Source organism: Pogona vitticeps, chromosome 2, assembly GCF_051106095.1.
Source record: "Pogona vitticeps strain Pit_001003342236 chromosome 2, PviZW2.1, whole genome shotgun sequence".
Taxonomy (NCBI): domain Eukaryota; kingdom Metazoa; phylum Chordata; class Lepidosauria; order Squamata; family Agamidae; genus Pogona; species Pogona vitticeps.
Window position 1 is genome coordinate 1282341 of NC_135784.1, and position 22328 is coordinate 1304668.

Sequence of the window (22328 nt, forward strand, 5' to 3'; positions counted from 1 at the left end):
TGAACACTTGTCTATTTTTCATGTTTTCCTTGCCTCACTACAGCTTTGTAAATAACCAGCACAATGCTTATTTGCTTGTTATGGCTTAGATTGTTTTTGACATTTAGGAACTTACTTTTTCTTTAATAAAATAATGATTATAAAAATCAGTTGGTTTCCTGAACAGTAAACTTGTCTTAGGGTCATCTGAGAGTGCTGCTTCGGCCTAACATACTTAGGGAGTCCTGCCTGTGGTGCCTATTAAGTCTAAGGACTACAAAGCTGACAGAGTTAGCGGAATTTTACCAGGATTTTTCCCAGGTGGTGATAACCGGCAGAGTTCCCAGTGAAGTGCAGACACAGTCAGCAAACACTCTTGTAGCAGAAATACTTGGTTTATATGCAGAAGATTTACAGATATTTACAGCTTCAGTCCTTGTTCTATACACTACAGTTTAACAGTCACAAAGCCTTAAATCAGTGCTACAGTCTAGTAAATAGTCATATACCATATATCAGTCTGTTCAGCCAGAGTTCCACTCTCCAAGCACGTAGGTACGGCTTCCTCTGAACTCTCAGGCTTGGCTCCACAGCTACAGCACTTCACGACGATACAGCAACACAGCAACTTCTCCGAGATGGGCTGCTTCTAAAGCCCCACCTTCCCGGTCTAGGTGGATCGCATTTAGTCAGAACTCTGCACTATGACCTGTCTGTCTTCAGTGTCCCTGCACAGCATAGCCCAAAGCTTCTCTGAATTACTCAGACCCCTTCACAACCACAAGGCAGCAATCCATGAAGGGGCACAAAAGATCAGCTGCTTATTGATAAAATGATAATGAAGAATACAAAAAGATTAAAAGCTAACCTTAACATGCCCTGGTGTGATCCGGTCTGGTGTCTCTTATCTCTCTTACTGTGGATTTATTCAAAGAAGAAGGTGGTAGACCAAAATCTTCTAATAAAACAGGTTTATTATTTAACTTATCATCAACGTTGTTTATGTTCTGGTCATCCATTTCTTACTTTAATTAACTATCCTGGAAATTTATTTAGGCTATCTCAAGCCTGCGGAACCTCCATCAGTGGTTACAAATGAGAGAGAATTCTCACTTTGCAACCTAAGGGCATCACTGCCGCTAAAGCTCTTTCCGCATTCCAGGCATTTATATGGTTTCTCCCCAGTGTGAATCCTTTGATTTAACCTAAGGGCATCACTGCGACTAAAGCTCTTTCCACATTCCATGCATTTATGTGGTTTCTCCCCAGTGTGGATCCTTCGATGTACTCTAAGCTGACCACTCTGAATAAAGCTCTTTCCACATTCTATGCATTTATGTGGTTTCTCCCCAGTGTGGATCCTTTGATGTACCCTAAGCTGACTACTCTGACTAAAGCTCTTTCCACATTCCATGCATGTATGTGGTTTCTCCCCAGTGTGGGTCCTTTCATGTGACCTAAGGGCACCACTGTGACTAAAGCTCTTTCCACATTCTATGCATTTATGTGGTTTCTCCCCACTGTGGATCCTTTGATGTGACCTAAGGTTACCACTCTGACTAAAGCTCTTTCCACATTCCATGCATTTATGTGGTTTCTCCCCACTGTGGGTCTTTTGATGTGATCTAAGGGCATCACTGCGGCTAAAGCTCTTTCCACATTCCATGCATTTATCTGGTTTCTCCCCAGTGTGAGTCCTTTGATGTAACCTAAGGTCAGCATTCTGACTAAAGCTCTTTCCACATTCCATGCATTTATGTGGTTTCTCCCCACTGTGGGTCCTTTGATGTACCCTAAGCTGATTACTCTGACTAAAGCTCTTTCCACATTCCATGCATTTATGTGGTTTCTCCCCACTGTGGGTCCTTTGATGTAATCTAAGGGCATCACTGCGACTAAATTTCATTCCACATTCCACGCATGTATGTGGTTTCTCCCCAGTGTGGGTCCTGTGATGTGCTGTAAGCTTACCACTGCGACTAAAGCTCTTTCCACATTCCATGCATGTATGTGGTTTCTCCCCACTGTGGGTCCTGTGATGTGCTGTAAGCTTACCACGGCGACTAAAGCTCTTTCCACATTCCATGCATGTATGTGGTTTCTCCCCACTGTGGGTCCTTTGATGTAATCTAAGGGCATCACTGCGACTAAATTTCATTCCACATTCCATGCATGTATGTGGTTTCTCCCCAGTGTGGGTACTATGATGTGCCGTAAGCTTACCACTGCGACTAAAGCTCTTTCCACATTCTATGCATTTATGTGGTTTCTCCCCAGTGTGGGTCTTTTGATGTGATCTAAGGGCATCACTGCGGCTAAAGCTCTTTCCACAATCCATGCATTTATATGGTTTCTCCCCAGTGTGCGTCCTTTGATGTAACCTAAGGTGTCCACTCTGACTATAGCTCTTTCCACATTCCATGCATTTATGTCGTTTCTCCCCAGTGTGCATCCTTTGATGTAATCTATGCTGACCACTGTGACTAAAGCTCTTTCCACATTCCATGCATTTATATAGTTTCTCCCCAGTCTGAGTTCTTCAATGTGAACGCAGATTTCTTCTCCTGCTGAAACTCTTTTCACATTCCATGTTTTTTGTGTGATGTCTCCCCAGGGTGAGTTCTTTAAACTGAACTAGCAGCACTGCTCTGAAGCTGTCTCCACACTTCAGGCGTTTAAGCTGTTTCTGCTTTAGCTCGTGGGTTTTTCTAAATTTTTCTTTCCAGCTTCACTCTTGACTCTTTTCAGGGCCAGTGGCTCTGTATAATTCTGGCCATCGTCTTTGTTACCTGATAGGGAAAAAATATTTTGTGAGAATGTAGCACAGAGCAGAATCTAAACCAAAGAGCTTGCTCTGTCTTTGACTCCTTTGAAAGGCATATGTCTCCTGAAGGCTTTACTGGCAACATTTGGAAAATTTGCCATATTGTGAAAACAGCATAGTATCCCCAAGGGACAGTGATTTAATAATAACCACTATCCAAAATAATATTAATCATGGGCCATCAAGACAATTCTGACTGATGGCAACCCTTTTTTGGGTGGGTTTCTAGGTAGAGAATACTCAAAGGTCTTTCCCCATTCCCTGCTTCTGGGACCCTGCAGTTTCCTGAAGGCCACAAAGGCTGGCCTTACCTGTGGGAGAAACAGTGGGAACCTCTGTTTCTGCAACCAGATATTTAAACCACAGATCTATCCAGCCAGCTTACTCAGAAATAGGTCTGGGATGAAGATGGCGCCGATGGCGGACGGCTAGCGCGTCTCTCCGCTGCCTCGGTTCGCCTCTTGGTCTTCTTTCTTTCTTTTTTTTTCTTTTTTCCCCCCAACACTCTTTTTTTTTCTTACTCTCTCATTTCTATTTTTCTTTATCTATTTCTATTATCTATTTCCCCCTGTTTTCCCCCACACATATGCTGTTGGTGAGAAGCAGGAGCCGCGTTCCGGACGGAGAGCTCGCAAGCGGGGATCGTAGTTGGAGCAGGAGCAGGGAGAGGGCTCCTCCGGTTTCCCGCTGGGCTCGGAGGCTTGGGAAAGCGGCGGGCGTCGGGCTGGTGTGGAGGCGATTGCTGGAGGGGAGAAGATCTGCGGGCTGGTGACGGACGCCCTGCCCCCCTCCCTGGAGACGAGCCTTGCCGCGCTGGACGCTGGACGCGCCGGGGAGATCTTGGCACTGGGTTCCTGGCGCTGTGGATGGACGCCGCTACGAGCAAGCGCGGAGTATAGGACGCCGGGTTCGCCTGCGGAGCGGTGGTGAGCGGCGGCCTGGAGGAGCTTGGGGGTCCCTCGTTTGCCTGGGAGGTGTCTTGCTCCGGTGGAGTTGGTGGAGGAACGGGGCATCTTTTGGAGACTGGGGACGTCGGAGGCACGGCTGGACGGATTGCTGGGCCTGGGGACAGTCAAGAGGGCGCAGGATCCTGCAAGCATCAGCGGGAGCTGGGAGGCCGCCGGAGCGTGGGAACGCGGGCGCCATGTTGGAGATTCCCCCCAGCTCCTTCTTCCCTCGCCTGCTTCTCTGCCTCAGCCTGCTTGCTGCCATTTGATCTTTTTCCAGCTTGCTTGCTAGCGCTTGTGACCCTGCCCTGTGACAATATTGAGACCTCTGAGCCCGTTCTTGTGATCTGGGACTCCTGCCTTGTTAACGAAACGCCACTGACTCTAGTACCATCTAAAGGGACAAAATCAATTGGCAGAGAAAAACAGCTTTTGGCTATATGTGGGGGATAACCTTTGGGGGAATTCTGTAGTTATTTAGTTACTATACTGCGAATTTTTTTTCTTAAATGTTTGTTTAATTGATATTGCTATTAATTTTAGTTAGATTACTTTCGTTTATTTTATAATTGTATAAGTTATTTATTTCGGGTTAATTGATTGTTTGCACTTAGTTGTTTTTTCTTTTTCCCCTCCTTTTTTCTCCTTTATTTTCTTTTTTCCTTTGATATGGTTTGGAAGGCCTGCCTTCCCAGCGAGGGGCCCCAGAATATTTCTGTGATTACGGGTAGGGGGAGATATGGCATTGGCTCCGTCCCTGCTCGTGTTAGAAGAACTAGGGACAGATGTTTAAAGGCTGTTCCTTGTTCTGAGACAGAGACCAGCCCCCAGCATCGAGGTAGCCAGACCAGCCAGCCTTCCACTCTACGCCTGGTGTTGTTGAACGCCAGGTCTGTATCCAATAAGGTCCAGGTAATTCAAGACCTTATCCTGGAGGAGGATACAGACCTGGCTTGCATAACCGAAACTTGGATTGGCGGAGAGGGGGGTCCCCCTCTAGCTCTCATCTGTCCGCCCGGTTATGCTGTCCAACACCAGGGTAGACTGGAGGGTCGGGGGGGAGTAGCCATTGTCCATAAGTCCAGCTTGGAGGTCACTAGGCGCTCCTCGGTGATAAAGCCGGGTCTTGAGGCCCTCCACGTGTCTATCGGGGCCAGGGATGGTATTGGGATCTTGCTGGGCTACCGTGCTCCCCGCGACCCAGCCACCTCCCTACCGGAGCTGGCGGACTTCGTCTCCGCGGCACTGTTGGGTTCACCGAACCTATTGGTACTGGGGGATTTCAACGTGCGCGCGGGGGCGGAGACCTCTGGTCCAGCTCTTGAGTTCCTGGAGACCATGGCCTTCTTGAACATGTCCCAACATGTCAACGGCCCCACTCACGTGGGGGGTCATACACTTGACCTGTTTTTTTCTACCAATGGGAGTGAGAGTGGTCCGATGGTGACTGACCTTGAGTCGGTACCCTTGTCATGGTCGGATCACCACCTAATAAAGTGTACCATTAAAATGACTCTCCCCCCCGCAGGGAGCAGGGATCTATTGTTATAGTCTGCCCTCGAAGGCTACTGGATCCGGTTGGATTCCAGGATGCCATGAGAGGTGTTACGGCTGACCTGGCTGGCGCTCCTGTCGAGGCTCTGGTGGATGGCTGGTTTGCTGCCGCGACTAGAGCTGTTGACATGATCGCACCTAAACGCCCTCTCCGCCGCAGAGACCGCCCGGCACCCTGGTTTAACCGGGACCTCCGGGCAAGGAAGCGGGTCAGGAGACGGCTAGAGCGCAAATGGAGAAGGGCCCCGACGGATTTTAACAGGATAGCTGTCAGGGTCGCTACTAACCTTTATCTTGCTAAGGTAAAGGCTGCTAGTAGATCATACCTCGCTAACCGGATAAGCGAGGCGTCCAACCAGCAGGCGGAGTTATTCCGTATAGTACGCGACCTCTCCGGAGTTGGTCCGGGCGATGGGCCTCCCCCTAGTTTTTCGCCAGACCAATTTGCAGCATTTTTAAAATCAAAAGTGGAGGCCATCCGCCGGGACCTCTCTCCTTTTTTGAGCACAGTGAGTCGAGCTGAGATGTCCAGCGCTCCGTCTTGCCCGGTGATTTTGGACACCTTTCAGCCTGTTACACCTGACACTGTCTCCAGGGCGCTTGACCGCTGTCGTGCCACCACCTCCTCTTTGGACCCTTGCCCGGCCTGGCTAATCAAAGCAGCCAGGCCGTTAACAACAGAGTGGGCCACGGCTATAATAAATGGGTCTCTCCTTGAGGGCAGATTTCCATCTGCCCTGAAGGACACACTCATTAGGCCCATTAGGAAGAAACCTAGTTTGGCGGCGGACGAAATTGGCAACTACAGGCCCGTCGCCAATGTTTCCTTCCTTAGCAAGGTAGTCGAGAGGGTGGTGGCCGACCAGCTTCAGGTGCTCCTGGAAGAAACAGATGGCCTGGATCCATTCCAGTCGGGCTTCAGGCCGCGCCACGGCACAGAAATGGCTTTGGTCGCCCTGTGTGATGACCTATTGAGGGAGGCCGATAGGGGCAAAGTGTCCCTGTTGGTCCTCCTCAACATCTCAGCGGCCTTTGATACCATTGACCACGGTATCCTCCTGGGGAGGCTCTCCGAGTTGGGAATAGTTGGCCTGGCATTGTCCTGGCTCCGTTCCTTCTTGGAGGACCGCCCCCAGAGAGTTCAGCTTGGGGAGAGGGTCTCGGCCCCGTGGAGCCTCAATTGTGGGGTTCCACAGGGGTCGATTATCTCCCCAATGCTATTTAACATCTATATGAGGCCGCTGGGTGGGGTCATCAGGGGGTGTGGTGCTTCGTGTCACCAGTATGCGGACAACACGCAGCTCTACATCTCCTTTTTGCCAACCGCAGGAGAAGCCGTCCTGTGCCTCCAGCGCTGCCTGGGGACTATACTGGAATGGATGCAGGAGAACGGGCTTAGGCTGAACCCGGACAAGACGGAAGTACTGAGGGTGGGCAACCCCACAGTCGGGGATTTGGGAAACTCCCTCTTTTGGGGGGGTGATTCTCCCTGCAAAGGATGGGGTATGCAGCTTGGGGATCCATCTGGACCCGGTGCTCTCCATGGAGTCACAGGTGGCGTCGATGGTCCGCACCGCCTTTTTTCACCTCAGGCGGATAGCCCAGCTGCGGCCCTACCTGGAAGTGGGGGCGCTCACCATCTTAGTACACGCGCTCGTAATCTCAAGATTAGACCACTGTAATGCGCTCTACGTGGGGCTTCCTTTGAGGTTGCTGCGGAAATTACAGGTGGTGCAGAATGCGGCGGCCAGATTACTTAGTGGAGTGAAAAAATTCCAACATATTTCGCCCACTCTGGCCGCATTGCATTGGCTGCCCATCAGGTTCCGCATCGACTTCAAAGTGTTAACGCTTACGTATAAAGCCCTAAATGGTTTAGGGCCTCGATACCTGGCGGAACGCCTTCTCCCACCAAGTTCTACCCGGGTCACACGGGCGAGCCAGGAGGTGAGGCTGAGGAGCTTAACGCCGAGGGAGGCCCGAAAAGAGAAAACAAGAAATAGGGCCTTCTCGGCGGTGGCTCCTCGCCTGTGGAATAATTTACCTCCTGGTATTCGCGGAGCTCCCTCGCTGGGCACCTTTAAGAATCTATTAAAGACCTGGATGTTTCGGCAGGCCTTCTCACCAGATTACTTTTGATTTTCTTTTCTCTTATTGTCTTTTTAGCTTTAATTGTTTTGTAATTTGTTGTTTTATTTTTATAGTATTTTATCTCTGTTGTAAGCCGCCTAGAGTAGTCCTCCGCGACTAGATAGGCGGGATATAAAATAAATAAATAAATAAATAAATAAATAAATAAATAAATAAATAAAAGGAGGGTTTGATTAGAATTGAGCTTTTACTAGAAAAGTTCCATGGTTTACTTGCAAATTTCCTCCACTGTACAGTACTTAATTTAAAGGCATTGCAAGTCTACAAATGTATTGAAAATGGTGAACCCATGAAAGAAAAGGGGAAGGAAGAGTTGGAGAACCTGGATTAATAAAAAGCCACTGTTGGCTCATATTTAGCTTGCGATCTACAACAATTCCAACATTCCTCTCGCTCGTACTTTTGCTGAGCGATGTATCCCCCATCTTTTAACTGTGCAATTGGTTCCTTTTTCCAAGGTGCAGGACTTTGCACTTGACCGTGGCCAGGTAGGATCTTGCCAAAAAGGGGGGGGGGAAACATTATTAAATGTAGTGGTGAGGGTTTATCGGTTAGGGTTTTTTTAAAGGAAAATAGTAAAGTCTGAGGATTTGTTACTATTGGGTGTTGCTTTGCTGGGGTATGTCAACAGAGTATGGGACCAAATGGAGATGTGATGCTAAACATTTATCTTTATTTATTAAGACTTTAAACCATTCCATTTTAATGGTTTAAAGTCTTAATAAATAAAGATAAATGTTAATGAAGAGAAAGATCAGTTAAACCCTACCAAGGATGAAATAAGGTATATCGTATTTTTGCTCCATAAGACACGCATATTTTTTAGAGGAGGAAAACAGGGAAAATATATTCTGAACCAAATAGTGTAATAAAATATTTAATAAACTACAACAGAATAACATTTGAACCATGTAAAGTGAACAGCAGTCAACAGTGGCATTAAGAACCATTACCACTGTCATTAACAAATGGAGACTTAAAGCTTTGTGTACTCTAGTTTATGTACCATAAATTTGTGTACCATAAATTTAATTCAAGTACATATAGACCATTATCAGCCAGTGATAGGACCTATACCACACTACCTATATTTTACATTTCCTTTCATCCACCTCCTCCCCATGCTTATAGAAATGTCTCAACGACAGATGAGATTGTTGTGCAACTCTGCCCAGCTACAGCTCAAGGCCATGTTAAATTAGAAATGGTTTGTCTGATTTGGCCGAGGTTCCTTTTAGTTGTGTGGAGGATAAATAGTGGAATCAAACTATTTAACAGCTGGTTTTCCTTATTTACTTTAGGTTATGCAAAAGAACAGCAACACAAAGCTTAACCCATTCACCAGCAGTAGCACATGCTCAGCATAAGACCAAATCTCGGGCTTTTGACATAATTGAACATTTATAGCATGCAAGGCACAACAGCCATGAACAATGTTCTTGACGAGCCAAAAAAAACTGAATACAAACTATAGTAGCTGAAATCAGGAAGCAGGTACTGTAATCCAGTTAGAAGTCACGAGGCACAGTTAGTTTCCTTGCTGCAACACCCTTTGGAAATACATTCTCTATTAGATGCCCAGAACTAGTTGAAAAGTTTGGAAGTCGAATCCAAATTTCCCATAGAAATGAATTGAAAATTAATTAATGCATTCTTATGGGGGAAAAGGTCAGAAACTTTTAAAAAATTAAAAGAAAGTCACTTACCAGGTACTGTAGACTGAGCCTGGCTCTTCACAGTGCCTTGGTAGACCCCAGAACAGCCAAAAAAGAGCCCCAAACAGCTAAAAGCCAGCCGGCAGCCGGCAGCCATTTTGTGCTCTTCTCTGCTCCTGCCCCCTCCCCTCTCCCCACCTAACAGCTGATCGGCGCTGGTCTGAAGCGCTTCCTAGGCAAGCAGGTTTCAACTCAAACGGAGCACCTTTTCACCCAAACAGGGTTTAACCCAAAACAAGCAGCTTTTAAACTAAATTTTATATTTTAAAATGGCAATCCCAGGCAATCCCAGGTCTCTCTTCCCAGCTCTCTAACTGCTTGTAGCAAGGAAGCAGTGGAGGATTGTGGGAGGAACATTCCAGCCCCTGATGGGGGTCCTGTGGGGCACCCCAAAACACAGAAGAGCTTTCCTGGCCTCGTTCAGGACTGGGGCTGTGCAGCCCTGCTCTGATCAGGAGGTGCAGCCGGGGCATCACCATGCCTTTGGGGGACAGGGCACAGAAAGGGGAAGAATTTTCAGGAGCCATTCCAACTCATACCTGGCAGGGGAGATACCACTACCGTAAAAGTGGCTTTCCCAGGGTAGGGCCCATCCACCACACCCCGGATGTGCCAACACCCATGACTTCCCCAAATGCAGGAAAATCAACTGCCTAAGTGGGGAACTATGTTTCTGGTTTCTCTGGTTTTTTCTAAAATCACTCTTTTTTTCCCCTTTGCTCCTTGCCTATTTTCATTGCCTATTGCTTTTAGACATAATTGAAAGGAGATGTAAAGAAGTTTACTTCACGAATGCAAGTTTACTTTTTATTCACTATCATATAAAAGTTATTTTATGATAGATTATATATAGTTGCACCTAGTGATTGTGATTTAGAGTTTGTAAGAGAGACGTAGGGTTCTTAAAAGTAGCAGATCATGCATTGGTAAACATGGATTTTAAGGGTGCATGTGATTATAAAAAAGCTAGGAGGTGGCGTTTACATACAGGAAATTACCCATAGGAAAGCCAAAGAAACAAACTGTGTGTAGGTCAGCCAAACTCCTGAAGCTGATTCACTGGGAAAGTCTGAGGCTGCCGTAGCCACGGGCAGGTGCCTGGGATTGTAGGGGCTGAAGTTGGTATAAAAGCAGCTGAGGTAGGAGCATTTGTTGCTGCACGTTTGCTGAAGGGTGATCAGGCTGATTGTGGGATCGTGAGTAAACAGTCATTCTGTGTTCTGTACATGCCGTTATCCTGAAGTTAAGCTATTTAAGTTAAATGTTTCAATACAAAGTATATTTACAATTACGTTTGCCTGTCATAAGTTTCTGCATCCGGAGAGAAAGACAAAGCACGGAGTTTCTGTCAGGTCTCTTCTCATTCCCTCCAGAGGGGCAACATCTACGCTTCCGCCAAGGACACTGTTTGTGTCCACATATCAAAAGTTTCTTGACATTTTACAACATAAACATAAATTAGAGAAAACGGAGAAAGATTTTATGGAAATATGGAGGATAACTCGTAAGAGAGGGTAGTAGGAAAGCCTAATTAGAGAGGGTAGTAGGAAAGCCTAATTTAATGCACTATGAAATGTGTAACAAAGGGCTTTAGGATGAAATCAATAAAGAAAGATTTGAAAGACTGATAATACCTAATTAACAGATTTTGAAATGGTGATGAAAAAGCAAGGCTTAATAAAAAATACTGGTTTTAATATCAGAAACTAGGATAAACCAACATGAATTTGACCCAACTCCGGGTGGCAGTGGAAGACGGGAGGGCCCGGTGTGCTCCGGTCCACGGGGTCACAAAGAGTGACCCCTCACGGGATGAAAATTATCCTCACATGAGGGAAAAAGAAAGAAAGAAAGATTCACCCAGAACTTAAAATGCAGGATTCAGGAAATGCCAGGTGCACTATAACAATAGAAGAGACCAAATAATGAAGCCGGGTTTCACTAAAGAAAAGGCAATTCTAAAAATGAAAATCAGTCATGCTCACTGCATTGCCTTCTCTTTTATGGGATGAAAGGATCATAATTCACAGAACTCAGCTTCAGACCACTGCACGTCCACCCTATCTTCTCTTTTTCCTACCGTTTTTGTCCCACCCAGGCTCTGAACATCAGCAGGAGATGTATTCCAAAAGACCCACCCCGCCATCTTCTAGGAAGGATGCTAAAAGCACAGGGTGGCTGCAGAAAACGGAGTCTCACTGGTGGGGGCAGGCCCTGTTCGAGGGAAGACTTCACCATGTAAGCTTCAGCCACCCTGACTATCAATATGAAAGCACTGAAAGAGCATTTGTGGGAGTACTCTTTTGCAAGATTCTCCCTGGTGTTGTTCTATTTTAGATGTTTAATAGGCCACCTGCTGTCATGAAAGGTGATTCCACATCGTACCCTTGGGCACACAATCTTTGATGTTACGTTGGATCCGTGTGACCAACTGCGTGTCATGCCATCTGCATTGCTTGAGGATAAAGCCCAAAACAGTTAAGCCGACATATCATCTGATGTGCGAAAGCGCCTAGGTCTAGCCACAGTGTCATTTCCATTCTCTATGGGTTGCTTCATACGAGGGAAGGTTATTTTTCTAGCTAAAGGTTTTTCCACGTTCCATGCATTTCTGCTTCTGTTCTTTGAGGGTTCTTTGATGAGAACTCCGCCTTCTGCTATGAATGAAGCTCTTCCCACATTCCTGACATGTCTATGGTTTTTCCCTTGTGGATTCTTAGATGTCTAGCATAAGATGAACTGTCAGTGAAGCTCTTTCCACATTCCATGCATTTATAGGGTTTCTCACCTCTGTGGGTCCTTCGATGTATAATATATGATCCACTGTAACTGAAGCTCTTGTTATCTGGTTTCTTGCCGGTGTGGAGCCTCTGGTGTGAAGTTAAGTGTCCAGTCCGATTGAAACTCTTTCCACATTCCATATATTTATATGGTCTCTCCCCTGTGTGGGTCATTTGGATTCAGGGACTTCTCTGATCCCCTTTTTTGTCTCCTTTGATTCCCAAATGCCTTTTTTTCCTGATTCAGACTCCAGAGTGTTCTTACCGTTCGCTTTAGTTTTATCATTACTCTCATTCATTCCAAAACTCTCAATTTCCCTCTCACACCTCACACACCCCTATATATACTCCAGCTACTCCCCCTTCAGCACCACCCTCCGTCCCCTCATTGGCTGATGTTCCACTGCCCAGCTGTGACGGACAGATGAGAGCAGGGCTGAATGCTACATACCTCCCCCCTTAACAAGTTGTTTCATGGGGGAAAAGCTAAAGTGCTTTCCTCTCATGAACAACGAGGATCAAGACAAAATTACATTATCCCAATAATACCATTACACTTACCAAACATTTACATAAACATTAATTAAACATCTTACCTGCATGTTATATTTTAACCTTACACTCTAGTTGCAAGTTCCACTATATACATTAACACTTCTAATGTTCATTCAGGCCCATACTTAATAATAAACTATAACATTTAAACATACTTACATACAATTCCCTTTGCTTACATAACATATAACATTTATCAATGGGTAAATGTACATCAACCTTTTATTATTTTCACCATTATATGAGTCCATTCTTTTCTTCTTTAGTCTTCTGGTCTTCTTGAGAGGGCACCTGCAGCACCATTCTGAGTCCCTTTAATTACTCGAACCTCAAAATCAAAGTCCTGCAGGATCAAAGCCCATCTCATCAGCTTGCTGTTGTTGGCTTTGATAGTCCTTAACCACAATAGTGGGGAATGGTCAGTACACAAGACAAAATGTCTTCCCCAAATATATGGCTTAAGTTTCTGAACAGCGTACACGATAGCAAGACACTCTTTTTTGATGGTGGAAAGATGTCTCTCGCCTCCCTGCAGCTTTTTGCTCAGGTACGCCACTGGATGAAAATCTCCGCCGTCGTCACTCTGGCCCAGCACGGCTCCTAACCCGGTGTTGGATGCAGCGGTGAAGATGGTAAACTCGCGCTGGAAATCCAGAGCTCTTAAGACTGGGTTGGTTATCAATGCCTCCTTCAGCTTCCCGAACGCCTCCTCACATCTGCTGGTCCACTGGATACTATCAGCACTCTTCTTGCGTGTTACGTCAGTTAAGGGAGCTGGTATCTCGCTGAATCTAGGAATAAACCTTCTATAATAGCCTACCAGCCCAAGAAAAGATCGGACCTTTTTCTTGGTGGTGGGTCTAGGCCAGTTACTAATAGCTTCCACTTTGGCTTCTAGGGGTTTGATCCTACCTCCCCCTACTACATGACCTAAGTACTTCAATTCGGGGCTATCCAGCTGGCATTTGCACACTTTCACTGTTAGGCCAGCTGCTTGCACTCTTTGCAGCACGGTCTCTAAGTGATAAAGGTGATCTTTCCAGGAGTGACTAAAGATCCCTATATCGTCAATGTAAGCCACTGTGAAGTCGCTAAGCCCTTGTAAAGTTTTGTCCATAAGTCTTTGGAATGTTGCTGGTGAGTTTCTTAAACCAAAACTCAGGATACGGAACTCGTATAAACCAAAAGGGCTACAAAAGGCATTCTTCTCCTGATCTTTGGGGTCAATTCTCACTTGCCAAACCCCTTTTGTTAGATCTAGGCATGAAATATATTGACATCCCCCTATGGTCTCTATTAGGTTGTCTAATCTGGGCATAGGATATGCATCCAGCTTGGTTACATGGTTCAGCTTTCTATAGTCAACACAAAATCGAATACTGCCATCAGGCTTGTCAACCAAGACTATAGGAGCAGACCAAGGGCCGGATGAAGGAACAATGGTGTTTTCTTTCAACATATCATCTAGCTCCTTGCGCACCTTATCAACATATGGCCTAGTGACTCTATATGGAGTAACTGCTTGTGGGGGTGCATCTCCTGTATCAATCTTGTGCACCACTCCCTTGGCTAACCCTGGTTTGCTTGAGAAAACCTGTTGGTACTTTGTAACCAAGGCCCTCAAATCACTTTGTTACTCATGGGAAAGTACAGGGCTAATTCTGACATCTTCAGGGTTATATCTAGCTTTCTCCCTCCCCTCCCAATATGGTAAGTCATGTTTCTCATTGTCAGCTTCATGGCAAACAACACTCTATTCTCTTCCCTATAATAGGGTTTGATCCCACATATTTGCCACAGTCTCTGCATGAGCTTTGAGGTAAAGGATGATCCTAAGTCAGTTACTATTTCAGACGCAAAGCCCATACGGCTCATATAACTCAGCAAGGCATCAGCCGCAGTATGAGTCTCAATATTCCTCAGAGGAATGACCTCTGGGTATCGTGTGGCATAATCGACAATGGTCAGAATAAATCTGTTCCCCCTCTGGGTGACTCTAGGCAATGGTCCTATAATATCCATACCAATGTGTTGGAATGGGATAGAAATTATTGGTAAAAGGCATAGCTTCGCTTTAGTTTTATCATTACTTCAGTTCTCCAGGTAGGAGAGAATAAAACTGCTCCAGTCCAATGATGTTTTTAAGATCCTGTACGGTCTGAACTCCCTCCTGTACAAGCCATTTGTCCAGATATCTGGTCAAGTTTGCCCCTAACTGAGAGCAAGACTCATCAGGTTTCTTGGTTAGAGCCCTGAACTTCTGTCTCAAATGTTCTGAATTTATGCCATACCTGGCAAAAACAAATTTTTTTGTATTCCTCATCATTTTTAATTAATTCCAAAGGCATCTCAGCATAGATCTCAGCCAGGCCTCCACTAATTTGAGATCTCAACACTATCATTCTTTCAGATTCCCTCACTTCAAAATCACATGCTCTCTCAAACATCACCAGAAATGATTCCGGATCATCTCCTTTTCTAAAGACTGGGAATCTTTTCAGGTCTGCCTTTGACAACTGTCTCCCCTCAGAGTTAGCTCTGCCATCGTTGTTATTGTTATTGTTGGCCAGAGCCTCCAGTTCTAGCCTCCTAAGTTCAAATAACATTCTCTCTTTCTCTAAGGCAATCTTCTCTCTCTCCATTTCTGCATTCCTATCCATTTCTCTTTGTCTCATTCTTTCTTTCTCCATTTCTAAGGCCATTTGTCTTTCCTCAGCTTTGGCTTTCATTTCTAGCTCCAATTTCCACTTTCTGAAATCTAATGGGTCTTCCCTTGAGGTCTCTCTCTCCTGATCTGAGGTAAATCCTCCCTCAGAATCTCCATTTTCTTGATATGACCCAACTGCCATTTCACAAGGCACTTGCTCAGCTTTCTTTCCCCTGGTTAAAGGCATTTTCCTTTCCCATACAACCCAGACAATGTAGTTGCTGACCAGACAACTTGGAGAGTGAAGTCAAGTGGGCCTGAGAAAGCATAGCTAACAACAAGGTCAGTGGAGGTGATGGCATCCCAGTTGAACTATTTAAAATCTTAAAAGATGACGCTGTTAAGGTGCTACATTCAATATGCCAGCAAGTTTGGAAAACTCAACAATGGCCAGAGGATTGGAAAAGATCAGTCTACATCCCAGTCCCAAAGAAAGACAGTGCCAAAGAATGCTCCAACTACCATACAACTGCACTCATTTCCCACACTAGCAAGGTTATGCTCAAAATCCTACAAGGTAGGATTCAGCAGTATGTGGACCGAGAACTCCCAGAAGTGCAAGCTAGATTTCGAAGGGGCAGAGGAACTCGAGACCAAATTTATATATTTATTCTATTTATATCCCGCCTATCTGGTTGTTGCGACGAGATAGGCAGGATAGAGGTTACGAGCCTCTATCCAAGGGAATTTGGATAGAGGTTACAAGCCTCTATCCAAATTGCTAACATGCGCTGGATTATGAAGAAAGCCAGAGAGTTCCAGAAAAACAGCGACTTCTTCTTCATTGATATGCAAAAGCCTTTGACTGTGTGGACCACAGCAAACTTGGAAAAGGAGTACAAGGCTGCCTATTGTCTCCCTGCTTATTTAACTTATATGCGGAATACATCATGCAAAAGGCAGGACTGGATGAATCCCAAACCGGAATTAAGATTGCCAGAAGAAATATCTACAGCCTTCGATATGCAGATGATACCACTCTGATGGCAGAAAGTGAGGAGGAATTAAAAAAACCTGTCCTCAGATGCGGGCCACAGAGATTGGTGAAACATCAGGAAGAACAACCTTCCGAACATGGCCAAAGAGCCCGAAAAACTCACAACAACCATTAGATGCCGGCCGTGAAAGCCTTCGCGAATACATTAATATTAACGAACCTCTTAATGAAGCTGAAAGAGGAGAGTGCCAAAAACGGTTTGAAGCTCAACATCAAAAAAAACTACGATCATGGCCACTGGTCCCATCACCTCCTGGCAAATAGAAAGGGAAGATATGGAGGCGGTGACGGATTTTACTTTCTTGGGCTCCATGATCACTGCAGATGGAGACAGCAGCCACGAAATTAAAAGATACCTGCATCTTTGGATGAAAGCGGTGACAAACCTTGACAGCATCTTTAAAAGCAGAGACATCATCTTGCCAACAAAGGTCCGCATAGTCAAAGCTATGGTTTTTCCTGTAGTGTTGTATGGAAGTGAGAGCTGGGCCATAAAGAAGGCTGACTGCCGAGGAATTGATGCTTTTGAATTGTGGTGCTGGAGGACTCTTGAGAGTCCCCTTTACTGCAAGGAGAAGAAACCTATCCATTCTGAAGGAAATCAACCCTGAGTGCTCACTGGAAGGACAGATCCTGAAGCTGAGGCTCCAGTACCTTGGCTATCTCATGAGAAGAGAAGACTCCTTGGAAAAGACCCTGATGTTAGGAAAGTGTGAGGGCAAGAGGAGAAGGGGACGACAAAGGATGAGATGGTTGGACAGTGTCATTAAAGCAACCAACATGAATTTGACCCAACTCCGGGAGGCAGCGGAAAACAGGAGGGCCTGGTGTGGTCTGGTCCATGGGGTCAGGAAGAGTCAGAGACAAATTCACAACTAAACAACAACAACAACAGTGTGTGCTTACTCATCGTTGTCAGCTTTAAATTCTGTCTTTTTAATGATGTAAGCTAAACTGGGCCTTTCTTTAGGTGAATGGTGGGATAAAAATATTTTAAATAAACACCATGTCAGAGGAAGACCTGGCACCTTGCTCAAGGCTGGCCGAGAAAACCTGTCCAGAGCACAGGATCCAGTCCCACCATGCACCCAATGGCGTCTGGACAGCCAATCAGTGCAGGGAGAAATACAATGAAGAAGGCAAAATGATCCTTACCCAGAGAGAAGCTTCTTCCTGAGATTCTCCAGGGGGACCTCCTTCGGCGGAGCCCTCCGGCCTCGATCCAGGACGGCCTGCGCTCCTGCCCGGAAATGCACCCCTGCGCCCGGAAACGACCCAGGAATCTGTAAAAGGAAAAAAGAGAAATTGGAGGGCCAAACCCCAAACCCCGTTTCTTGGGTGGCCTGTTAGAGGGAAGCCCCAAAACCCACGCTCAGCACCGCCATTCCTAAAGGACAGCGTTTCCTGGGAAATCCCAATGAAAAACTGACATTTCACATCCTTTTTCTTCATTTTCCAAGGAGGAGCCGCTCAAACCTACTGGCCAGGGAGAAGGGCTTTCGCCGTTTCTCTCCTTTTTCCTGAAACAGAAATAGGGCTCCCGTTGGCCTTGCTCCCCCACTCTGCCCCAAACCATTTTTTTTACGTGGAGAAGTAGGAAATCTTCAGTTTTCGGCAGGAGGTGAATTGTAAAAAGAACAAAGGCGGGAGAAGAAGCCTGGATTCCCGGAGAGGAAGACGAGGCCTCTGGGCTTCTGTCTCCAGCCGGGTCAGTCCCTGGAGGGCAACATGTCACCCCTCCTCCTCCTTCGCGGCTCCTGGCCTCTCCTCCTGGCCTCGAGGTGCCCCTTCCCTGATCCTGGAATTCCCCCCCCCCCAAAATGGCATCTGTCAGACCCTTTGAAAGAGGCCACCTCCTCTCCACCCCCTTGGTGTACTTTCTCCCCCCCTGCACCCTCGGGGGGGGGCTTCTTCTCTTCCTCCTCCTCCTCTCCTTACTTTCCCTTTCCTGCAGCCTACTCGAGAGGAGGAGGAGGGGGCCAGTTCCCCAGTTTCCCTCTCTTGCCTCTTCTTACTCATCATTAATGACCCCCCCACCCGACCCTCGGACCCCTTGGGAGGAAGCGGCCTCTCGGACCCCCCTCCCCCCCGGGGCCCCTATTATTATTTCCCCCTCCAGGATCGATGGAGGGGCCCAGAGAGACCTTCCTCACAACCACCCCCTCCCCGTTTGTGATCTCCATCGGGAGAGGAAGGGGCTCTGACTTCCTCTCCCGATCCTGGCCATGGTGGATCAGGATTATCATCATCATCGTCATCATCATCATCACCTCTCTCTCTCTGGAAGGGGTCTGGAGTTTTAGAGGAGCTTCCTGGGGGGGGCTTCTTCTCTTCTTCTTCTTCCTCCTCTCCTGTCCTTTCCTTTTTCCTGCAGCCTACTCGAGAGGAGGAGGAGGTCGAGTACCTGTTTCCCTTTTTTGCCTCTTCGTTGGGGGCCCTCGGAAGAAGGGGCGGTGGGGGCTTCTCAGGGGCTCCGACTTCCTCTCCGGATCCTGGGCTGGAGGGCTGCCTTTCTCTCCGCCTGGGGCTGCCCCTGGCCACACTCCAGAGAAGGCAGCTGCTGCCTGAGGGCTCCCTGGGTGGGTGGGGATCGTGATGATGATCATCATCTTCTCTCTCTCTCTGGCTGGGTGGTGTCAGAGGAGCTCCTGCATCCCAGGCAAGTGGCCCAGATCAGGCTCCTCCTCCTCCTTCCCCATAGCTGGCACCCCCTGTCTTCATCCCCCCCCAAAGCCCCCACGTGTCTGGGACTCCCACCCCCTAGCCCCCCACCCCGGGCAGCCTCTCCTGGAGCCCAGGACCCCCCCTCCTTCCCTTCTGACACCCATTTGCCCACCCCGAACATGCACAGGTGGGGGGTGGCAATGGGGGTGGAGGTGGGAGTCAAGCGCCAGGTGTGTGTGTGTGGGGGGGAGGAATTTGCAAACCTGATGGCCCAGAAAAGGTCCCCCCCAAAACACACACACACACAGACACACAGGTTTCATTGGTTTGAAAGGCTTCCCCCCCCATTATTTTGCCACCCCATAGCCTTCCCTCCATCCCCCCCATCCCCTCCCCACCTCCTTCCAGGTCCTGAAGGGGGAAAATCCGCAAGAAGGCTTCCCTGCAACGGTGTGTGTGTGTGGGGGGGGTGTGGGTGTGTGGGTGTGGGTGTGTGAGTGTGTGGGTGGGTGGGTGGCGGAGCGAATGTTCCTCCGCTGACCATAGAGAGGGCAGGGAGGGAAAGAGAGGCAAAAGGTCCCCCTCCTTCCGGTTGCACCTAGAAAAGTCTCTCCGGTTGTGCATAGTGTCTGTTCCATCTTGTCCAAAGTTTGTCCCCTTTTAAAATTGTTTTTAATTATATTGTATCATGCTTGTTGTAAGCCGCCTAGAGTGGTCTTAAGTGACTAGATAGGTTGGGATATAAATTAAATAAATAAATAAATAAATAAATAAATAAATAAATAAATAAATAAATAAATTAAATAAGTAGAGCTACGAAACGCCCCTCCCAGCCTTCTACCTTTTTCTAGCTCTATGTTTCCCTTTTCCCTTCCCGCGAAGCTTTGAACCCGGAATGAATGAATGAATGAATGAATGAAAGGGGGTGGGGGAGGGGGTGGTTGTGAAATAGCAAAAAAGGGGGTGGGGTGGAGCTTTTATCTTCCTGCAAAAAGAGAGGGGGGAAGAATTCATCCCAGTGAGGCAAGGGGGGGCAGAAGGGGGAGATCCCACACCGAGGGGGGGGATCCTCAGCTCCCCCCTCCCCCATATTCCTAGCTCTCCCCTCCCCCTCACCGCTGGGCCCTCCCCTCCTCTGCCCCCTTTTCTCTCCCCCCCCGATGGAGGAAGGCCCGGAGAAGGAGAAGCCCCCACCCCACCCCGTTTTCACCCCATGGCCAAGAGCCAGGCGGTGGAAGAACCCCCAGGCTTCCTCTCTCAAGTGACCTGCGGGCAGAGAGAGGGTGGGAGGAGGGGGTCTCGGGAGGATCCTGCGTCAAAATCCGGGGGGGGGATCCAGGGGGGTCCGGGCTCCAAACGCATGGAAAGCCTGTTTTTGTACCTCTGGAGAACCCTGAACCTGGGGAAACCCCCTGCTTTGTCTCCTCATGTGCAAGTATAGGTGGGACCTTCGAGGATGCCCTTGCCTGATCCTTCCACATTTATCGGATCCAGTCCATATGGTGGCATCATCCCCCTTCCTATCAGGTTTCTAGAAACCCTAATAAATGTGTCTCCCATGATCACCCTTTCCAGAAGGTCAAAGGCATCCAGTGAGGTTGCTGCCCTTTTCGGTTTCTTTTATAGCCACACTCTATATAGAAGATTTATCCGCCTTTCAGTTGCATCTGACCTTTCTCTGCCTGGCACAAAGACCTCGTGATCTGTGTGGATAGAATTTGTGGCAAACTTATTCAACCTTAGGGCCAAAATTGAGGAGACTCTTTCCTTTTTTTGACCCTGATGACAACCCAGGTGCGAAGCCTGGGGGTCCTCTTGGATGAGTCTCAAAGTCCAGATGTCTACGATTCTCGCAGTGGCCAAGAGGGCCTTTGCACCCTTAAAACGAGGGCACCAGCAGCGCCTCCTCCTGGCGGGGTCCGGCCTGTCCACGCAGACACTTGCTTTAGTCACATTCCGGCAGGATGGCTCTAATGCCCTCTTTGTTTTCAGCAGCGTATCCAGGTACAAAGGCCTGTCTGGATCCAAAGGGTTGTCCCTCCCTGCTCTGATGCGTCTTCTGGTGTTGCGCTCTATGTGGGAACAACCTCTGGAAAGGGTCCGGAAACTTCAGCGGGTCCAGAAAACAACAAACAAAACACACACAGACGCCCTGTTACGGCTCCAGAGGCTGCTCAGCCATTTCCGAGCAGAATTCAAAATGCTGTACCTTCCTGCATTGAATGTGTTTTGGTGTTGTTTATAGGGATGTGGTGGCGTTGTGGGCTAAACCGCAGAAGCCTGTGCTGCAGGGTCAGAAGACCAAGCAGTCGTAAGATCGAATCCACGTGACGGAGTGAGCGCCCGTCGCTTGTCCCAGCTCCCGCCAACCTAGCGGTTCGAAAGCATGCAAATGCAATTAGATAAATAGGGACCATCTCGGTCGGAAGGTAACAGTGTTCTGTGACTAAGTCGCACTGGCCATGTGACCAGGGAAGATTGTCTTCGGAAAAAACGCTGGCTCTATGGGTTGGAAACGGGGATGAGCACCGCCCCCTAGAGTCGAACACGACTGGACAAAAAATATCAAGGGGAACCTTTACTTTTTTAGTTTTTTACCCTTGTATTCCTTTTATCGTTTTTTATATTTGTATACTCACATTTCTTAGCTTTTAATATTTTTTAAATGATGTAAGCCACTCTGGGTGTTTTTTAAGGGGAAAAGCAGGACAAATCATACTGTATTTTACTATGTATAAAATGACACTTTCCCCTAAAATAATTAGAGGAAAAATTGAGTGTTGTTTTATACACAGAAGCACGCGCTCGGGCACCTCTTGCTGCTGCTGCCACTGCTCAATTGCCTCTTCCAGAGCTCACAGCCTGTCCCCTCTGGTGGCCTGGAGGCAGCAGCAGCAGCAGCAGGAGGAGAAGGAGCAGTCGTGCGCACTTGGGCGCCTCTTGCTGCTGCCTTCCCCGCCTGCCAGATCACCACCTCCAGTGGTACTGAAGGGCTCAGCTCACGTTGCTGCCTTGTCCCCTTTGGTGGAGGCAGAGGCAAACAAGCACTTGAGCACCTCTTCCTGCTGCTGCCGCCAGGTCAGCTCCTCCCACAACCTCCTTAGGGCAGAGGACAAGGCAGCTGGAGGTGAGCCCCCGTAGTTGGCAATCGCACTGGAGGAGGTAAATGGGCGGGCAGTGGAGAGAGCAGGAGGAGGAGACGGAGGTGGAGGAGCTCCTCCGTCTCCATCAAGGGTCAAAACTACGGAGTCGTTTTATACATTGGGGGGGTTGTATACACCACTGGTTCTTAACCTTGGGTTACTCAGAAGTTTTGGACTGCAACTCCCAGAAGCCTTCACCACCAACTGTGTTGGCTGGGGTTTCTGGGAGTTGCAGTTCAAAAACATCCGAGTAACAAAGGTCAAGAACCACTGGTATACACAGTAAAACACGGTATTTGATATCAACAACTT

At 47.6% G+C, this 22328-nt stretch overlaps 2 protein-coding genes across 3 annotated transcripts in view; both read right to left on the minus strand.

The window, feature by feature from the left end:
- LOC144587237 (uncharacterized) overlaps positions 1-22328 on the minus strand; it is a 139690-nt gene that overhangs the window by 64741 nt on the left and 52621 nt on the right. The window contains exons 1-2 of one of the 2 annotated variants that reach the window (XM_078387194.1): positions 18480-18927; positions 17365-17492 (exon numbers count right to left, since the gene is read on the minus strand). The exons of the other annotated variant lie outside the window; for it this stretch is intronic. The gene's annotated coding sequence lies outside the window, so the exon portion shown is untranslated. Of the gene's footprint in view, positions 1-17364; positions 17493-18479; positions 18928-22328 lie in introns of those variants that run through there. 2 annotated transcript variants of the gene reach the window in all.
- The window catches only part of LOC144587072 (uncharacterized), a 78683-nt gene that overhangs the window by 18917 nt on the left and 37438 nt on the right, over positions 1-22328 (minus strand). Inside the window, 5 exon segments of the mRNA XM_078386421.1 lie at positions 1038-2516; positions 3386-3865; positions 11850-12038; positions 17365-17492; positions 21930-22026. Of these exon segments, the coding sequence (XP_078242547.1) occupies positions 1038-2516; positions 3386-3865; positions 11850-12038; positions 17365-17492; positions 21930-22026 (2373 nt within the window).